General features: G+C 32.2%; 1 protein-coding gene across 2 annotated transcripts in view; it reads left to right on the top strand.

Moving 5' to 3' along the window:
* LOC105259528 overlaps positions 1-6561 on the top strand; it is a 69468-nt gene extending 62907 nt beyond the window's left edge. For both annotated transcript variants that reach the window (XM_011271511.3, XM_011271512.2), the window contains 5 exons: positions 393-600; positions 1393-1558; positions 1806-2081; positions 2434-2840; positions 3271-6561. In XM_011271511.3, the coding sequence (XP_011269813.2) occupies positions 393-600; positions 1393-1558; positions 1806-2081; positions 2434-2840; positions 3271-3418 (1205 nt within the window). In that variant the 3' untranslated portion in view covers positions 3419-6561. The remainder of the gene's footprint in view (positions 1-392; positions 601-1392; positions 1559-1805; positions 2082-2433; positions 2841-3270) is intronic.
* Positions 6562-21101: the final 14540 nt, after the last annotated feature.

Genomic DNA, 21101 nt, shown 5'->3' on the forward strand with positions numbered 1-21101 from the left:
TTGTGATTTACGGTTCATGCGTTTACCCTCCCGAAAATATTCAAAAGTTCAGTTTCCTTTATTCATGCCTGTTTCATTCAACATTTTGTTTTCCTTCGTCATCGCCGCCAGTTTACAATTAAATTGAAAAGCAAAACAGATGAAAAAGACCAGATCATTCATCCGCTATGCTTCATTTTCGCAAAACGCAGACTCACTTTACGGGAGGATTCTTGCAAACTTTAAAATTGAAGAGCTTGTCTTTTCGAAAATGTTCGCAGACAATTTACAGACGTCGCGCATTCGTCTCAAACATAATTTCCAGACAATCAGTATTCACTTCCAGTCCGCAAAACGTGCGTATGCTGTTCATTCGTGCGTAAGTAACGTAAGTGAATCTGTTTGATCTGCAGGAATGGGGAGTGTCGGCAGCAACGTGACAGGGACGACGACGACAGATCCGACGACGTTCCTGCCAGATGCAACGCCGACTCTGAGCGAGCGCGAACAGCTCAAAATCGAATTCTACAAAACGTACGATGTCATGACGGGGGTACGGATCGCCGCGACCCTCGGCGGCTTCTTCAGTTTAATGGTGATACTGGTAGTTTACAAGAGCAGGTGATTATTAATCTCAACATTTCGCAAGCGTGATCCCAGTCGCAAATAATAGCTTTTGTTCTACCTTAATTTACGCGATAATTGAGTGATTAATTTAAAAAATAAATTATTCCCAAAAATATCAAACTGAGAAAAGTTATTTTTTTTTACACGTATATGCTTGTAATTGATGTATTTTTAACTTTATATGATGTAATTGATGTATTTTTAACTTTAATATTATGCTGATATATCTTTGTAGCTTTAATATTTAACGATTATACATGTTATCAAATAAAAAAGATACTGTTCATCTAAAATTAAGAAATGTTCTATTTAATTATTGATTTTATCTATTTTATTTATTGTTATCTATTTATCGATGTAAAATGCGATTCGTAAAAAAGTCGCTTCTTTTTTAGAAAGCGGGTAGTTCAAAAAATATCAAATAATATATTTCTTAATATTTTTGTTTAAAATAAATAAATTATTATAAATTAAAATGAATTTAAGAGGCCATAAAGAGCCAATGCAGTTGTAGGGCGTGAAACAAATTTTTCCAGGAAAACAGTCAATTCAACCGATCTTTCTTCTTTATGAATTGACTGTTTCCTTGGAAAAAATTTTTTTCACGCCCTACAACTGCGTTGACTCTTTATGGCCTCTTAAATTCATTTTAATTTGTTAATTTTGGGAGCCTTTAACTTTATGAATTTTATGATAAATTATTATGGACAAGAAATGTAGTACATTCTCGATATTATTAATATTAAAATGTAATTTGATTGAAAATATAATTTTTATATTTATCAGGTGCAAAGCGAGCAAACAACTGGAGGACCCGGCATTAACCGCGGCGGCGGCAGCAGCGGTCGCCGAAGCCGAAGCCGAGGAACGAGCACTCGCTGCCGCTCTCGAGGCAATCGCCAGGTTACCACCCAGACCGGGTCGCGGTCCAAGAAGGTCGTTGTGCGTCGAGGTATATATAATATAGCTTAATATAGCTATATATTCTATGATAGCTTAAATATATATTAAATATTATGGAAATAATCAAGAAATATATCGCCGATCTATTAAATGGAACGCGTTCTCTTTCTTTCTTTCTCTCTCTTTCCTTCTCTCTTTCTCTATCTAAAATTCAAGATATTCTTGTAATTTGTGTGTAATTGACTGCTAATTCGTCCTTTTGTGAAATCGGATAATAGAAACTCTGTTTAAACCAGATAAACCAGTCTCATTCACCCGTGGTGGCGCCTCGCTTCGCTTCGGTCGGAGGTGGATACGACGCCCTGTTGGCACCGCCAATCAGACAACCGAGGTTGGCTCTCCCCGTCGATCACAGAAGATGTAGCTCGGTCACCTGTAGCAGCACTGGAAGTAGTTATCTGGAACGAAGGGGTTCAGCCATGGTAATGCCGTGCCTTCCGCCACCTCCATCCTTCCCGCGTCACGCAACCTACGATGAACCATGGGACTTATATTACCCCATCGATATTCAGGTAGACTTGGTATTCGCAATCGCATATATTTGATTCTTTCGAGATGATCTTAGCTTTTTTTCCGGGAAAGGAACGACGATCCTTTTCTCGATCGCGGATATTGAAAAATAAATTGCATTCTTCATTTGATCTCCCTTCTTGGTCTATTCTTTTATTATTTTTATAGCTTGCTAACGTAATTCGATTAGCTATCGTTGCAATTCTATCGTAACGATAATAAATTTACCATCTCTTTCTCAAATATAAGCTTAAGCGCAGTTAAAAATGTTACGATATCCGTCTGCGTTAATTATTTATGTAAGAAATTATTTTGACAAGCCTGAAATTGATCGAGAACTTGCATTATGATCAGGTAATACAGCCAACTCCGGATTTATCGCCGTGCGGTAGCGAAGTCGGTCTTTATGCCGGTGCGGTCGGCAACCTTATGGCGGGGTCATCGGGCAGACGGGCGCCGTTGGCATCGATGGGCAGCGTGGACCCGCCCGATCCGGACTCCAGATCGCTCGGCTCTGATTCCGTGTTCCTCAAAAACGAGGACGAGGAGCAGTGCGTCGACACGGAGGACGAGGTCTCGGGTTTCTCCACGGATTCGGACGCGCCCGGGCCAAGCTGTCGACGTTTCCTGCGGGTGCCTTCTAAGAAAAAGCGAACCCTCGACAAGTGGGACGGATGCACGGGCTGCGTGCCCAGGCGACGGGCCGGTAGCAAACCCTGCCAAGAATGTTTGACCATCAGTGCCGCCGTCGAAACCTCCAGGTAAATTCTCACTTGCGAATTTTCAAAGGAAGAGAGAAATATTTTTTTTTACAAAGTCATCCTATATATTATATCCTATATCCTATATATTATAGGATGACTTTGTAAAAAAAAATATTTCTCTCTTCCTCCAAATTTACGGAAAAGAAATCTAACTTCGCTATTGATAATTGATAACAAATTCTTATAAATATCAATAATCACAATTTTAATCCGCTCTAGTTTCTATTTAGTTGTAAACCCTCTTCTCTCTTTTCTTCTGTGATTTAAATGTCAAATGAGTCTTTTTTATTTTTTCAATAATTATAAGAGATTATTTCGATTCATTTTAGTTCTGACTTTAAATTTCTCTTTTTTTCTTCTGTAATTTTATAACAAAGAACTTTCTCTCTTCATTCTTCTTTCATTAATTAATAAATTTCTATGACAGGGCGCAACCAGCCTCAACGACGACCAGTAGCAGTCAGAGTAGCATGGGATCTCCACCGTGTTCACCACCGATCGAGCTGAAGCATAGACCACCACCAGCGCCATTGTCATCAATCCCGCCAATATGGTCCCAAGAAACGCTCTTTTAGAATGCGTTTTTCGTAGTGAGCATGTCCTTCGACCTGTTTTTACCGAGGCACGGAGCTAAATCCAGAATGTCGATATCCGAGGAAATCATTTGCCCAAAAACGTTAATCATCCGATTCTTTAACCGCCCACTCATATCACAGTAATCTCTCTCTTTGGTTCTTTTCGTCATTAAATATATTTCAAACGTGGAATTTACCGTAGAAGGTTTCAACTATAACGCAGCGATCGTCGATATTAAATTGTTTCAAAAATTTCTGATGCAACAAAATTAAAAAACAAGCATTATACTATTAGATATCGTTAAAAAAATGCAATAAAGAAGAAGCAAGAAAGTTAACCGATGATGGACGAAGAACGGAGAAGAGGAACATAAAACGGATGAAACATGTGAAAGAACGAGAAGCATTTTTGCTCGAACGCGGGGAAATATCGGAGATTTTCGATATTACGGCGACGAGGGTCATAGCCGGAACCGGAGCAAACCCATCTTAAGGCGGTCTGGATCGAAACGAATTTCACGTCGACAGTATAGTATACACTCTCCGTTGCAACCGATCTGAACTCGGGTCAGATTATTCGCCGATTCCAAAGAAACGCCCGTCTCAAGAACCCGCAAGAAGACGCTCGCAAAATCTACCTAAGATTTTATCTATCGACGTATTTTAGACGCCCGTCTACTTTCCAAGATAAGTTGGCAAACAATACGTACAATGGCGGATTTATCTGACATTTCAGTTTAATTATGTAGACCCGTAGCCACCAGCATCGCGACGCGCAGATTTATCTGGAATCATACTTTATCGCGATCTCATTTGTCTCGAAGAAAATCAAGCAGCTCCGTTATTTTCCTCAGCCGCATCTCTTCGTACAAGCATCCCTCAAGACACGCACATTCGTGATTCATTTAACAACGAAAGCAAGCAAATGCACTTCCTCGCTTGGACATTCCATTGGCGTCCCAATTGGCGCCCGCGATGCCGATCAAGAGAAATCGCAAGATTTTCGAGCAACCGAATCTGGGATTCGCAAGGAACGCAGGGTGATTTATTATATATATCGCACAAAAAAAAATCCGAGAAATGAGCGGAGAATCTCGTGTTCCAATCGATCAGCGTGAAGCCGAGAAACTCAGGAGACAGTCGAAGGAACCGCGACGAGGGGGCACCGATCGACGATGTCGCGGGGGAGATAGGGAATTATTTTTATACAAGCGCGACGATAATCAAGCTCTCGTTGGACTGATCGTGATGCTTCTCGCGAAAACAATAATAATGCGTGCGCGTGACACTCGATTGTACGGCAGTGTAATATGCTATTGTCAACGACGCGAGAGCAAACGAAAGAGTGAGAAACGTAGGGGAGGGGAAGCGTGAAAAACGGAAACGACACGCGCTCTCGTTCGGACGCAAAATCGCCGAATCGATCTTCAATGCCGCAATTTTCCGGGCGGGAAATCGCCGATTCGCCGGTTTCGCGTCCGACGTCTCCCTAATACGTGGAAAAACAAAACGTATTTCTATTTCGTGTAATCTTGTAAGCTCTGTAAGGTTTTGGGTGTACGTGTACGTGTCTATAACCCTCTTGCGTACGATAGATAAACCGTGCTCGATGGAGGGGAACCGGAAACAGGATAATCATCGGTCACAGGGAAAGATTTCTATTTTATTTATCAGTTGCACCGTGCAAAGTTTGTTTAGCAAATTACTATCGAGCTAGAATATCGAGCGATTGGATATTTACGCAGAAATACCCCGTAATCAGGCCTGTAATATATCTCATCTTAAAGAAAAACTTAGGGAGAAACTTATTATCTCTGAGGAGAACTATATAGAAAATTGTTTTCGTTCTTCGCATCTGTCAATTCAGTGATATTAGCTAACGAAAAACTCGCTGGGGGTAGAAAATCGAATTTATCAAGATTTTAGGACGATGTAAAGAAAACAAAGAAAGAGGGTAGAGGGAAATAATAATGGGGAGAAATTTATCGTTGATGAGAGCAATTTATATGCGTCTATTTTCGGTAAGAAGACAAAATGTAGTTTAATCAAAGGGGGCCCGTAATATCCCTCTATCTCTATCATCCCGGAGACTTTACCGCGGAAGCTAATATCACTGCCGGCGAAACCCCTCCAGGCACATGATGAGATAAATGAATAAAAATAAGAGCAGAAAAAAATATACAGTAAAACACATTTACGTAAAAGCAAAACGAGCGCATGAGGACTATCTACCGTTGTTCTAGCCAGAAGTTTGTATAGTAGATGAATAAGAGACGAACCGACAAGTTATTATATAATAAAAATGGGGATAAAATGAAGAGGTATATATTATAATGTAACAGAGGTGCCGACGCACGCAGTGCTCTGCGAACGTTACTTTTAGATAGGTGTACATATACGATCGTGCGTTTTACGACGGCGAAAAAAAAAATCCCTTTCCCCGATTGACAGAAAAACAGTGGGGAGCGAGACTCTAACGTCGTCTACGCGAAGAAGAGACTTTATATTACATTGGCTGCGTTCCAAACTTTGCCCCGGAGGTATGAATCCAACAAACCGCTAACGCAAGAAGCACGAGAGAATGTATACTCGGGCGACTACAGATACTCGTGTAATTCCCTTTAGTAATTTATATACGGCTATCCGTTATTCTCGACCATTAAGTGAAAACGTCAACCTTTTGCGGACCTAAGAGATTACAAGAAAGTTTCTTGAAAGAGTGAGAAAAAGAGAGAAAGAGGCGTCCAAACTTTTAGGGATACATGTACAATCGATAAAGGTTTCATGACGAATAGGGAGAAGTCCTTAATTGGATACGTATGCCTTATTGAATCATTGTTATATATACATATATGCGTACAAAGAGCCAATAATTCGCTTGCGATTGACGTTGCGAGAAAGTGACAGGGGGCGAAGTTTTCGCGAACGCAGCTGTAGGAAAATAAAACAGAATTATTAACGCGGAAGGTGCGCTTTGCTACACGCCGACACGCTGACGAATGCAGTTTCTATCAAAATTCTTGAAAGTTTTGAATAAATATTATTTTTTCGAAATAATGATAATTATTAGACAAAAATTTATCTTGATCTTTACAACAAAATAAGAATAAACGAATTAATAAGAGTCTAAATGCAACAACGCAAATAAAAGAACCAAAATCTTTGTTCAAAAAAATCTTTTAATTTAATACATTTAATTAAAGAATTTTTTAATAAAGATTTGATTTTTTTATTTGCGCCTTTTCTGCATTAGACCATCATTAGTTCGTTTTTTCTATTGTGATGTATATTATTTTTTTTTTTTTAGAATTTCTCTTCATATATATCGTCTAATTATTATCATTTATTTTCTATTATCATATTTGTTGTCTATTCTATTTGCTTGAAAATTTTTCAAGAGAAAATGCAAGATATCTAACATGGAATTGGCTATAGTTGTTAAATTTCACTTTGAAATAGGCTAGTTTCTGCGCAATTATATTCCTCGATTAAAGTATAAAGCAAAGTGTAAAGTATAAATCGCTATCAGACTTTCATTAACAGAGAACAAAATTTTTAACGGCGCGTGACGTGCAGCATGTCGCTCCAGTAGTCGCGAGACAAGGAGCTTGAAAACTTCGCGAGTGCTGCCGAATTGCCAAAATGTAACAATCAAACAGTGTCTAGTTGAAGTATAAGATTCAGAAAGAGCCGAGAATACATGATACGTGCATGCGGACATATACGCGCGAATGAATGCGTGCGTGGATGCGTGCGTGAGTGCGTGCCGAATAGTTTAGCGCGACTTTAGGCGGGCGGAACGTATATATGCATGTGTATATGTATATAAAAAAAAGAGCAGGGTGGAGGCGAGAGAGTATGCGAGAGACTTTTTAGAGACTGTACACGGGGAGTTCGTGTGTCGATTGATTTTTAGCGTTCTACAACGTTCGTACAACCACGTGAACCTTCTCTCGGTGCCTTTCTGCTGCACTTCTTCCATCGTCGTTTAGAAAAATATACACTTTCTTCTGACTATCCTTTCATCGGTCACTCTTTCCCTTAACATCTCTCTTCCCTCGTATATTGACTCCTTTTTAGGAGTGTTTCCGCGCGACGTCGCCAGGAAATCTGATCGTTCTAAAAGTTTACGCGTTTTCTTTTTAGATTCGATTTCACCTTTTTAACTGAGACATTTGAAATAATTTTACGAAGTAGAAAGTGAAGGGAAATAGAAAATAGTAATTACAATAGACGAAAGATGCATCGTAATAATAGAATTGTCGTGAAATCTTCTGTTGCGTCTAAATTCTAGATTTTCTTTGCTTAAAGCCTTTTTAAACTTATCCGAAACGAGAATCTCAGCCACTTGCTATTGGTAAATAACTACATCTCTCAATCGATCGTTTTGGCTCAAGAGAATAGCGCTTTGTTCGAAAACAGTATTTTACATTACGCGTATATATTTTCTAAAGATAGATAGATGAAAAAAGAAGAACCGCAGTGGTGCGGTCGCACGGAACCTCTCTCATATTAACGATCATAGACCTTCGTACTTTTATAATTTTTCTACTCTTCGACATTAGATACTTTAAGAGTAAGGAGCCGTTACTACAACTCGCGTCAAGACTCACTAAGCATTTCTATATACATGACTGTACTTTTCTCAACCCGAATTCCTCATTTCAGAATATCGCATTCTTTTCCCGTTGATTGATATCGACAAAAACGTTCATCGTCAAAAGTAATAATCAGAATTATCTCTTCAGAACTCTATTAAAAATATTATTTAAGTTTCGAGTGATTAATTCGCGAAGCATTATTTAAGAAGAAATTATTTTATTATTTTTACTATGATCTCGTTGCGTGATATCAATCAACAGTTACTCTTCTTTATTGATTCTTAATATTTCTTTCGTTAGATCCATTTATTATATGGATTGTGCCAAAGTAAAGTTTTATAGAAATTGACAAAAAGTCTTCTTCAATTAATATCTTTATTCGCTTATATATATTTTGAAAATCATCTTAATGAGTTTAATGAGTTGAACTCTGATATCAATTATATATTTTTTATCGGCGTTTTTCTTTCTATAAATTTATAAGAAGCGTATGAGTTGATTCTAAATAATGTGAGAAAGAAATATTAAAATCCAATATATTAATAAATATTACGTTTCAAATATACATGATTGACATAATTTTCGATATATACTGGGTGAATCATTATACATAAATAGAATTATCACGATATAGTGTTCTCTTTAACAGCTTTTTTACTATTCATGTCCACCTTCAAAGAATTTGTTTTAAATAACTTAATAGTGAATGAATAATATAATAATAGTGAATGAATAATGTATAAATGAATCACCCTGTATATATAATACAGATAATATAAATTAAAGCTTTGGCAATTTTTTCAATTTTTGTGGAAAAAATACTATATCCTTTCTGCTACATTTTGTATATGTACACGAAAATTCATATTTTTTATCTATTATAAATCTCTTCAGGTTTAAACTTGGTCAGATGCGTCTTCTTTCGCCATTCTTTAGCGAAACATGTAACAGCCTTGTCTGAAGTTTTTCATTTCATTCCTTCCAAAAAGTATGTTCTACCCATTATTACAAAAACAAAACTCTATCTTTGCGACTTGTATCTGATTACATTTAAGCGTTCACTATTCTCACATAGGTGCACGAGACGCACGTTTGTAACGCTAATTTAGGGCAAATGTAAATATAAAATGATAAAGAGGCATTTTTCAACCACTGTAAATATATTGTTCGGAAAAATAATTTAAATTTTCTTACATGACATTATACGCTTCATGTTGTATTGTAGAATGTTTCGAAAAATAAAAAAGGATAAACTTAAATTTCTCTTTAAATTAGACACGCCGAATCATTAACTATCTAAAGAATGTTATTGTAATAATATATGTTAAAGATTATTCAATCTATCAATTTTATTAAATTTTCTAATTACATCCAAGAAAATGAACATGAAACAAAGGAGACATAACGATTCGACGCTTTTAAATTTAGTTTTATAGTTAGCGAAATGCAAACGTGCGTCTTTGAAACGTGCACCATTTTCTAGAAACGAAATTTCAGTTAAATCACTAATCTAGAACTCAAGAAGGGTCCCTCAGAAGCCGCAATTCTGAAATTCGGTGATGTGAGAATCCGTGCGAACGTGTCGGCTTGATAATGAGAGGATGCGCGTGTTACATAAGCCCATTAATTGCGTTATCGTAGAACAAGGAAAAGGAACAAAAACCGACGACTTGAAAATTTAGCTCGCGATAAACTAAATGCAGGCACAGTCGTTAAGTGTTTCGTTTTGTAAATAGTTCCATTGCGAACCGTATTAATTGCGAGAACGTGACGTGGGCTTGGCGGGGGTGCGCGAGACAAATGATAACGAAAACCAGCGTACAGCAACGGCCTCAAAAACGGTATAGAGATATATATTTCGTCGACCGACACAACGGGGTGACGGTGTGTTTGATACAATTTGGCACGAGTGACGATGTCGAAAATAGATATAAATATATATTACGTTTCGCTGTATTTCTCGATTGCGATATATTTCATTTCAAACAATATTTATATAATAATATTTATAATTTTTAAAAATTTTTTTATTTAATTACAAAGTTTTTTATTTAATTAAGACAAGTATAATATTTAATTCAATTATTTTTTTATTATGCAAGAATAAATCAGGAAACATTTTAAAAAAATGTATATAACGTTTAAATACGTAATATTAAAATTTTGTACAGAATTTTATCATTCGAAGCTTGATTGTCGAAGTAATAATTTAAAAAAAACAAAAATAATTTATCATACATAATAATATTTAATTTTTTATTTCGAATTAAATTGTAATATTATTGTGCATTTATGTATTTTACGTCTATGTATTTTAATATAGATGGGCCTATTTTTGTAGAAAGAATGTGTTTAAACATACTGACTCTAACGTATACATTTATATTTTAATAATTATAAAATATATATATTAATCTCTGAACAAACAAATGCAAAATATTCTAAAATTAAAAGTATAACTCTCATTTTCACTCAAAAATATTTAACAATTATTATTCCTATAAGAGATAAAACTGTAAGATATTTACAAAATATATTTTCCCAAAAAAGTATTTTTTAAGAGTGTAGTAAAAACACACACACATATGTATATTAATAGGAAAGTGATAGAGTTAACTAAAAGAAAACTTTACGCAAAGGGTGTTTTGATAAAGCAATCGACGTGTAATATGTTAACTGCCACACAATACACGATAATTTATAGAATTTATAGAAGAATGTATATGTATGTATATATATTTTATCGTCGTATATATCGTAAAAAAAGTTAAAACTATGACGTGCAATACATGACAATTTTCGATGTCTTACATCTAAAATTAGAAATTGGTGAATCATATGGCTAATGAAATTCTATCCAAATATCACCATAATTCATCAAACATAATTTATTGAAATAAAAAAATTCTTTATTTTTTATCCTTCGCGATATATTTAACTCAGCTTTTTATTGCATATGTTCATAGTTTATTGAAGGAATGTAAACTTTGACTTCTCTCTCTTTTTTTTTCGTTAGAATATTATCTGCTGCCATTATCAAATCGAACGTCACTCGATCCAATTAATTACAAAAATCAATTAGAAAAACAAATAGAGAATTAACATATTGAATTTATGTTCGACAAATAATATTAACACGACCTCGTTCTGTCGGCCACCGGAATAAAACTCGAAAGCCGAACAAATGTTCTGTTCGACGTCGATGGCTCTTTTTTTACTAGAGATCGATCGAAAATCCACCCGACTACCGATCAGCGCATAATCGATCGATCGATATCGAATAGAGCGTTTATCGGGCAGCTTAATACAATAAGTTAAAATGTTATCCGAAGTGTTAAAGGAAAAAAAACCAGCAAAGGCGATGGAAATAGTGACATACACGCTTACAAGTACACGTGGTTACATCCACACACAAACAGATATATACACACATACACATATACACACGTACAAGATGTTAATAAATTGGAGAATAAATGTTACGAGTATATTTCAAAATTTCTATTGTCTCTTTAGCACCTTTCCATACTATTTCGATACTATTTAATTTTTACACGATGGGTAAGAAATAAAATTTTCACCAGAACTTGATTAGTTTTCCAAGTATAATAAGATAATAAAATCTTTAATATATATTTTTAATGATTAATGTCGCGTTATTATTTTAATTTTTATATTTTAAAATAATTACTGATAATCAGACATGATTATTGATAATCACGTCTGATTATCAGTAATTATTTTGATTATCTTATGTACCTGGCACATTACATTTAAGTATCCGGAAAAACATATTTGTTGAGAATAAGTAGAGATAAGACAATATCTCTGAAAAGATAAAAGTACAATCAATAATACATATGATCGAGATAAGAGTATCATTTCGTCATAAGAGATTTTCTTCCGAGGACATTTTAATAGCGCGAGTTTCTCTCTTTCAAAATAAATTGTTAAAACTTTTATTATTCTCGGATTATTTAAAAGTACTTTGCTTTTCTAGCAACTGATAAAAAATATAGAGCGATATTAAATTCTTTTAATTTATTTATCTACCTTGCATCTTCTTTATGCAATACTTGGATGACATGTTCATATTTAGTATCTTCGATCTTCCTGTGGCTATTTTTTTTCAGGCATTCTTAAAAGATGTTAAAATGACTGAATCTCTATTCTCTATTTTCTCAATTACTTTCTCTTTTACTTCTATTTTATTCAAAAATATTAATATATAATTTTTGTATCTCTCTTTGTCTGACTCTTTCCCTTCGACCTGTCCGGCATGAGTGGCCCTACCGGTAACTATGGCCGATATTCATAAAGTCCGTTCTTATATTTAAGATTATCAGAAAGTTCGAAACTGTTATATGGCCACTTTATTCACTGAGAATTTTAAGATGTGATCTAAAATCATACTTAAGGTAATCTTAAATATAAGAAATATGGACTATATGAATATCGACCTATGATACCGCCGGCATAGCTCTCAGGTTCATTAGAGTACTCAAACCTCCTCACCCGGCGAATGCCTTCGTTAAGGTGGAGATACATTGAGGAGGAATATTTTTTATTTTTTATTATTTTAATTTTAATTTTTTTAATTTTTTAATTTTTTTAAATTTTTATTTATTTTTATTTTCTTTTATTCAAGGAAGTGCTTCTCATTGTGACCTTAAAAATAATTTTGACATGGTTTCATTATAATTTTTAACAGCATAACTTGAAGCATGATTTCATTTTAATGATATTTTTTACCTCTCGAAATAGAATACAATATATATAAAATAACAATATATAAAATATAAATGTAGTTGTACAATATTACAATACAATTAAATTCAAAATATATATACAATGCATATTAATACATAATATATAATAAACGCGATTCATAATGAATGATACATAAAGTGATACGCAATATAAATGATACATAATATATAAAATCGTTACATATTTACATAGAACGCATATATAAAATATTTTATTATATTATATTACACAAAATTGTCCAAAATACGTACAATAAAATATAGTAGAAAATTTTCATCCTCAATCCTCAAACGTAGTTGAGTTTATCGCGACCAAAAGAATCATTAATAAATTTTGATTATGTTTCTTAAAATCGATTATGTTTCTTTCAATGAAGAAAGAGTATCTGGAATTTTAATGCATTTTGTGAAACTTTCTAAAGAAAATAGTCGACAGCACGAAAAAGTAGATAAAGCTTCGATGTTACTCAACAATTAAATCGAAAGATAAATCGCGATTTAAATTTCGCGAATGCACACGCAAATGTATAAATGAAAAAATTGACGGTAATTATAATTACGATACACGTAATTTCTACAATAATCACACGCAATATAATTATTATCATTTCGCGCGCAATATAATTATTATCATTTTATTAATAATAAAAATATTGCGACATTAAAAATGCATTTTATAATTCCAATTATAATGTGAACAATTGTAATATGAACAATCAAACACGGATACAGAATCTAATACTCGATTTTTTTAAATGCTCCATTTCATGTAAAAATTTTGCAGTCAAAAATAAGATATATATTTTGTTTTGTGGACAGTTGCAAATAGGATAAAATAACGTTATAATTAGATAAAAAAATAAAATAATTGCGTTATCGCCACGTTCAACGGAGGATAACTGGCCCAACGATTAGACCAGATCAAGATCCATCTGTCGAGTGATACACTGGTTAATATCTGACAGAGAGAAGAACGATTTTAAAAATGGAAAGCGATCTCAATTTGTCTTATTTCTATTTCGAGTTTTGTGGTATCGATCCACAAAAGAAAGTTAAGTGATTCATTAAACGTCAGAAATCCCGCTACAAGAAGGAACGAATTCCCGATTCTTCTGACTGCTTTCGATAACAATGATTTTGATAGCGAATTAATGACTGTTACCATCGTCATCATTTTCAACATATGAGATTAAAATTTGCGTAAAAATACATGCTTTTCCACTTTAAAAAATATCTTTTTGTATTAAAATATGGATATAACGTGCGATTTTCGTACATGTGGTTACAATCGAGTATATTTAACGAAAATAAAATATATGCGCTTTTATCGTTGCTTGATTAAATATGTGAATATAATTAATTTTAGGGTACCAAATATGCTCGAGACAAATCAAACCTGATAACAGCAAGATTAAAAAAATTCAATTAGTAATATTAAATGAAAAATTATCATTATTCAATCAATTAATTTTTCTGTCTAATCTTAATCTATTAATCTCTCTAATATTTCAATAATTTGCAAACATCTTATTGATATCAGAGTACCCATTCGATTTGTCTCGAATATTTTAATTATTCACATATTTTATGTTATGTTCATACTTTAATAACATATAATATTAAGATTATAATAAAAAAGAGAGTTGTTCAAATGTATTAAAATTTACGCACATATATTATATTACATTGCATATACACTTATCTTAATATAAATTAATGATAATATGGTGAAATGGTGGAACAACCAGTGCCTGCAAATGGTTTCTTAAAAGAGACCAGAAATTAAATTAATTCAGAATTAACAAATATACCTGTTTGTAACCATAATTTTTATCAAAAAAGTCTGCAAGAACTTACTGTTTTAAATTTATTTGAAAAAATAAAATTTATCTATTATATCCATTTTATTATTAAGTATTTTCATCATTAAGATAATAGAAATATAATTATTATATAGATATTAATACGGATAGTGGAAAAACATTCCTAATAAGAAGAAGAAAATATATCTTCTCTTAAAATACTTAATGAATTTTTTGTAATTCGATTTCAAACAATGCATGTTGAATGTCATTAAATCACGACCAAAAACATCATTTTCAGGCAAATCTGAGTTAAATTTCAATTCTGTAATGAGAACTTCCAATTTTTAATGAAGCACCGAACTAAACGTTGCGAATAGATTTTACAAAAACCGACAAGAAATAATAAAATAACTCTCCACAATGAAGATCGTTTCAACTCTCCGCCTGTATGAACCGCGCATTTGCTAGCGTCCACCTGACATGAAAGATAGCGATAAGATTTCTTCGCCAAGGCAGTGATCATATCAAAAAACGAATAGAAAGAACGCAAATTTGTATATACTTTATTATAAAATCGATCAATTTAACGTGTGAAATTCGTGAAATATATCTACTAATCAAAAAAGATAATCAAAAAAATAGTTTTCTTTTATAGCTTTTTCTGCGCATGACCGATGTTATTTGACTTTTTGTAATATTTTATTTTCGAATGTACTCGTATTTTTGAAAAGCGCGATTGACAAATTTTACGAGTAAGAAGTTAATATTTAATCCTTGATTAACTTCGAATCTCTTATTTAATAATATTTATATGATGTAAAAGAATTTTTTGATGATATTTACGATTACGATTTTTAAATAAAAAAAAAATTCTCGAATTTATTAATAATCTATAAAAAGAAAATCCAACATTTTAATAATTTCACAATTACATATCAAATATATATCTAATATATTAATTCAATGAATTTTATATTATTGTACGTATTCTTTTAATTTTGCGTTTACAATAACTTATAAAAATTTATATAATACAATATATAACACAATAACAATTTATATATATAATTGCATAAAAAATAATAGAAAATAAAAATAATATAATTACAATTTTTATGTAAAGTTTAATAATTGATGTTATCAGTATCAATAATTCTCAATATAAAAAACTAAAAAATTTTACTATTTAAATTTATCAATGAATTCAAATAAATTGAAAAAAGATAAAAAAATACTAAATTGTAAAAGATAAAAAGATATTAAAAATTATTTAATTTAAATTACTCTTTTTCAATATTATCGAGGTATAAAACTACTACTAACATACTAATAACATTCACAAAACTGAATGGACTTTACATAACTTTTTATAAAATATAAGTTTTAATTACAAGATAAAATGTTAGATATTAAACACATATATACGTACAATAAAATGCAACTTAAATTTTATATATTTTAAGTATTTTAAATATTTAAGTTACATTTTTTATATTTTTCATGAGTTAAATTTTTGATTTTTACTTTATTATCTTTATCTTGTATAATTAGTATCTTTTTTATATAATTATTTATATGTAATATATTTATACACAATTTTATATAAAATGTGTGTTAAAATATCCCTGAAAATAAAATATTCTTTTTTTCTAATAGTTCCAACCTAATAGTCCTAATAGTCCTAATAACCCTAACAATTCTAACAGTCCAAACAGTCCTAACGACCCTAACAGCCCTAACAATCCTAATCCCAGCCGACCTACCTGGCTTATGCCAGTAAAAATTGGCGATTTTGCGGACGAGATTTGGGAAGCCTTAATTGAGACAAAAAAAATTTGAAGAGTCCTAATGCCCTAATCACGAACTCGTGATAGTCGAGATTTAAGGTACTCTCACCGTGCGACATATTTTCTGATCAATATTGATCATGTATTTTTCAAGCCAGTTAAATTTTTATTTCTGGCCAAATTCATTCTGACTTCTATAAGTCAAGAATCAAGTAAGGAGAATAATTTCTTATTGCCGATTAATTATCCGGTAATTTTCATTAATTTGTTTACAATTGAATAATGTTACGATCGTTTTGTAGATCGTTTTGTAGCGCACAATTAACGTCATATAAATGTCAAATAGCAAAATATAAACTATCATGCATATATAGAATATAATTAGCATGCATTTTAACTCTCGGTCAGCAGGTTATTAAAAATATCTAACATTAAAACTCACATCTCTTTTTAAAAAGAATGGTATCTCTTTTAATCAAAATTTTAAAAATATAAAAAGTTTAATATAAAGTTTTATTTTGAGACATAAATACATTTAAAAGAAATTTTTTTATATAAAACTGAAATCAAAATTCGTACATGCGATTTTCCCGCCGCCCGAGAGTTAGAAGCAATGGATTTATCTACATGCATTTACAAATCCATTGCTTAAAAACAAAAGTTCATCACTCACCGGCACTGATGCGCAACAGCGGAGTTGAATATTGAAGCTACGTTGTCTGTAACATACAAATATAAAATCTAAATTATAACAGTGCTTAAAAAAATTAATATTTTAAATAAATATTATTGTACGCATTGTGTGAAATTTATGCGTATAATTTAAAATAAATATAATGTATAAATATGAAATAATTTTATAAGTAGTTAATTTTTAAGTAGAAACTTCTATACAAAGGATTTTTAGAAAAAGTTTTTTAATTATTTTTGTTTATATTATTCAAATAAATAAATCAAATTGATATGTGTATGCGATTTAAATACAATAATTAATAATAATATTTACCATCAGGTTGTTCCGCTGATGCAGGATGCCTCTCCTAGGCCTGCTCCTCCTCTCAGATCCTCATGGTTGCTGCGTCGATCTATAACATACAAATAAAAAATCCAAATTGTAATAGCATTTAAAATGATTAATATTTCAAAAAATTACTATTGTACGCATTGAATTTTATACTCGATATAATAATAAGCAGATTTATAAAATAATTCCATACATTTTGAAAAATGAATATTATTATAACAATTCTCTAATAACTTTATAAAAGCTTATATCTTTACAAGATTACAGTTTTGTAAAAATGTTCTTCAATCCTCTCTTATTTAAATCATATAAATAAAAAATCAAATTATGCGATTAATTTAATTTAAATTATAACAAATATATTTAATATTTAATATATAATTACAAATTAATAAATTGCTTACCAGAAGGTTGCTCTGCCAGAGCCCGATGCCTCTCCTAGGCCTCCTCCACCTCTCACAATCGTCTTAGACGCGCGATACTTTTAACAACACTCCCACACTCACGAGCGATATTTTTATATCGCTATTTTCGTTATTTTACGCGCGATACTGAACGGCACTCCCGCACTATTTCGGTACGAAATTAAAAATTTGGTTGCGCGGTGTATATATTTAATATATATATACTTTTAACGGCACTCCCGGTTTCGATACGAGCGAAAATCCCATTTCACTTACGAGAATCAGCTTCGAGTCAATATAGATCGGGAATGCAACGATACAATGAGCAAGAATTAAGAAACCGGAAAAAAGACAAAACGATTGACGGAAATAGAGGAAAATGTAATTCATCTCGAACATCCCAGTTAATTGGCATCGGAAGTAGAGACTCGTGACAATAAATGAAATTGGGATTTTATATGAAAAAGTCCAAAAGTTTCGCGAAAACGCGATGACGCGAGATTATTACAACGCGAAAACGCGACGCGTTGACGAAGCGTTTGTCATCCGCGGCACGTTGACGGCACCGACGACGCAAAAGGGTACTTAGCTTCCCATTCAGGCACCTCAAGATTGATCATAAATAGAAAAATTTATGATAAACCTCAAGACATCATCCAAGTACTAAGCCCTCCCACCACGACAAGGTGTACCCTATGGGAGGGTTATATTATATATAATTTTATATATAATATAATACATAATTTATTTTGTAATATAGTACATAAGACGCGCGTACGCACAACGTGACAGCTGAGCTCAGACTCTCTGAGAGTCGTTGTTTAACAACATCTTGACAACGCGCGCGGAAATAATCTTCTTCCGTCGACAGACTTCCCCCCCGAAAGAATTCAATAGGTGAATACATCCAGAGAGAATGCGGCAACGTAACAATATAATAAATAATATACCTTATTGATCCATTCATTTCCAAGACATTCTTTTTTTCTGTTGTTTCACTTTGTCCTCGTGGCACTCCAATCCTCGTTGCATTCATTTGAATTCCTCGTTGCCCTTATACTCATTCACGAAAAGTTCTTCGTTGCACTTGCAATTGTGATTAGAGAAAGAATTTGATAATATATAGAACGCCTCACATCACTACCTCATTGCTCGAGAGTCACTAAGCGAACGATCGTAAGTCATAAACATTACCGCGGTACTGTTTATATCGCCAAGGCCGATTTATACTATATTATTGTTATAATTCGTCGTTGAAATATTCTATGAGTGATTGCCGATTAAGAAAATTTAAAGCATTGGTCGAAATTTATTTAATTCTAATAAGTATCGTTAGAGAAATTATTATAATAAGCATCAATAATCGAAAGATCATAATAAAATTAATTTCTTTATCCTCCTTTATATGTTCCCCCTTATTATGTCCCCCCGTTCCTCCTTATATTTCCTTTTTCAATTTTTATTCACAGTAATTAATGATTGCAATTCGATAAAGATTTATCGTTGCGATACATTTCATGACGTTAATCATAAGTTAATTTATTTTTAATTATTAGTAATTATATCAAATTATGTTTCGATACTAGTCGCGATCGCGTTTAGAAACAAAATTCGTTAATATACGAAGCGTCTCGCACCAGTACTTTACTGCTCGAATGTCGTTGTGTGAATGATAAGGAAAGCCGTGATACATAAACAATAGAACGATACTGTGTACGCCGTCAAGGCCGAACGCTATGCTATTGATAATTTTTTGCCGAAATACGAAATATATTATGATATACACTACATGTGAAATATTAAATTACAAAAGTATTTTAATTTACATTTAATTAAACGATTGATATATAATAAAATTTTTCGTTATGATAATTACTTGGATCTATGACATCTTCGATTGTTTCATTACTCCCGATCTACAATAGGTAATTTAAGTCCTAAGACTTAAGAAATCACTAATCATAGTCGAGTATTCTCTTCATACTTGACTGTGATTGGTCAATCTCTTAAGGCTTAAGGCTTAAATTATCTGTTGTAGACCCGGCCTTACGCTTTTTGCAAAATCAAATTTTACAATTTTAATTTTTAATTCTATATAGATACATATATGTACACATATCAACAAAAATGTGAATTGAAATATATCAAGAACGTGCTATTAGCGCACTTTTGCAGCCATATCTTGCATTCCATGATATTACTGACGATACAAAAAAAACAACAAATTTTTTTTTTATTTCTTTAAAATCTTTAAATTTATATTAAGATATAAAAATCATATTATTTATTATTTATTTATTTTTAGTCACATGCAGAATCAATTGCTATTAATGTAAGAAATTTAAATTTTTATTAAATTTAAATTTTAGACGATCTACAATTTGTGACAAAAATCATAATAAAATTTAATTTTATGTATCAAATAATTATAAGTATATAAATAGATCATAATATAATAGATATTCTTTATGTTCATAATATTATAATTTAAAGATTACATAAAAAGAAAAGAGTTAACTAAAAGAAAACTTAACGCAAGAAAAGGATGTTTTGATGCATAACAGTAATCGACGCGTAATATGTTAATTGCCATGCAATACAAGGTAATTTATAGAATTTATAGAAAAATGCATAGATATTTTATTGCTGTATATATTGTAAAAAGAAGTTAAAACTATGACGCGCAATATATGAGAATTTTCGTCTCACATCTAAAATTAGAAATAGGTGCATCATATGGCTAATGAAATTCTATTCAAATATCATTTACCATAATTCATCAAACATAATTTATTTAAACCAAAAAAGTTCTCTATTTTTATCCCTCATGATATTTTTAACTCAGCTTCCATTAGACTAATAATAGTTTGTTGAAGGAATGTAAACTTTGATTTCTCTTTTTTTTTTGTTGGAAAATTATCTACTGGCATCGAATCGAACGTTATTCGATCGAATCAATTGCAAAATCCGATTAGAGAAACAGAATCAGCATATTGAATTTATGTTCGACAAATAAGGTTAACACGAACCTCGTTCTGTCGGTCACCGGAATAAAACAAAACCGAACAAATGTTCTGTTCGATGTGGGCTCTTTTTTAGCCGAGATCGATCGAAAATCCACCCGACTGCCGATCAGCATACGATCGATCGATATCGAATAGAGCGTTTATTGGACAACATAATACAATAAGTTAAAATGTTATCCGAAATGTTAAAGAAAAAAAAATCAACAAAGGCGATGAAAATATGGACATGCTTACAAGTACACATGGTTACATCTACACACACATACA

This window comes from Camponotus floridanus, unplaced genomic scaffold (genome assembly GCF_003227725.1).
Source record: "Camponotus floridanus strain SB8 unplaced genomic scaffold, Cflo_v7.5 scaffold31, whole genome shotgun sequence".
Classification (NCBI taxonomy): domain Eukaryota; kingdom Metazoa; phylum Arthropoda; class Insecta; order Hymenoptera; family Formicidae; genus Camponotus; species Camponotus floridanus.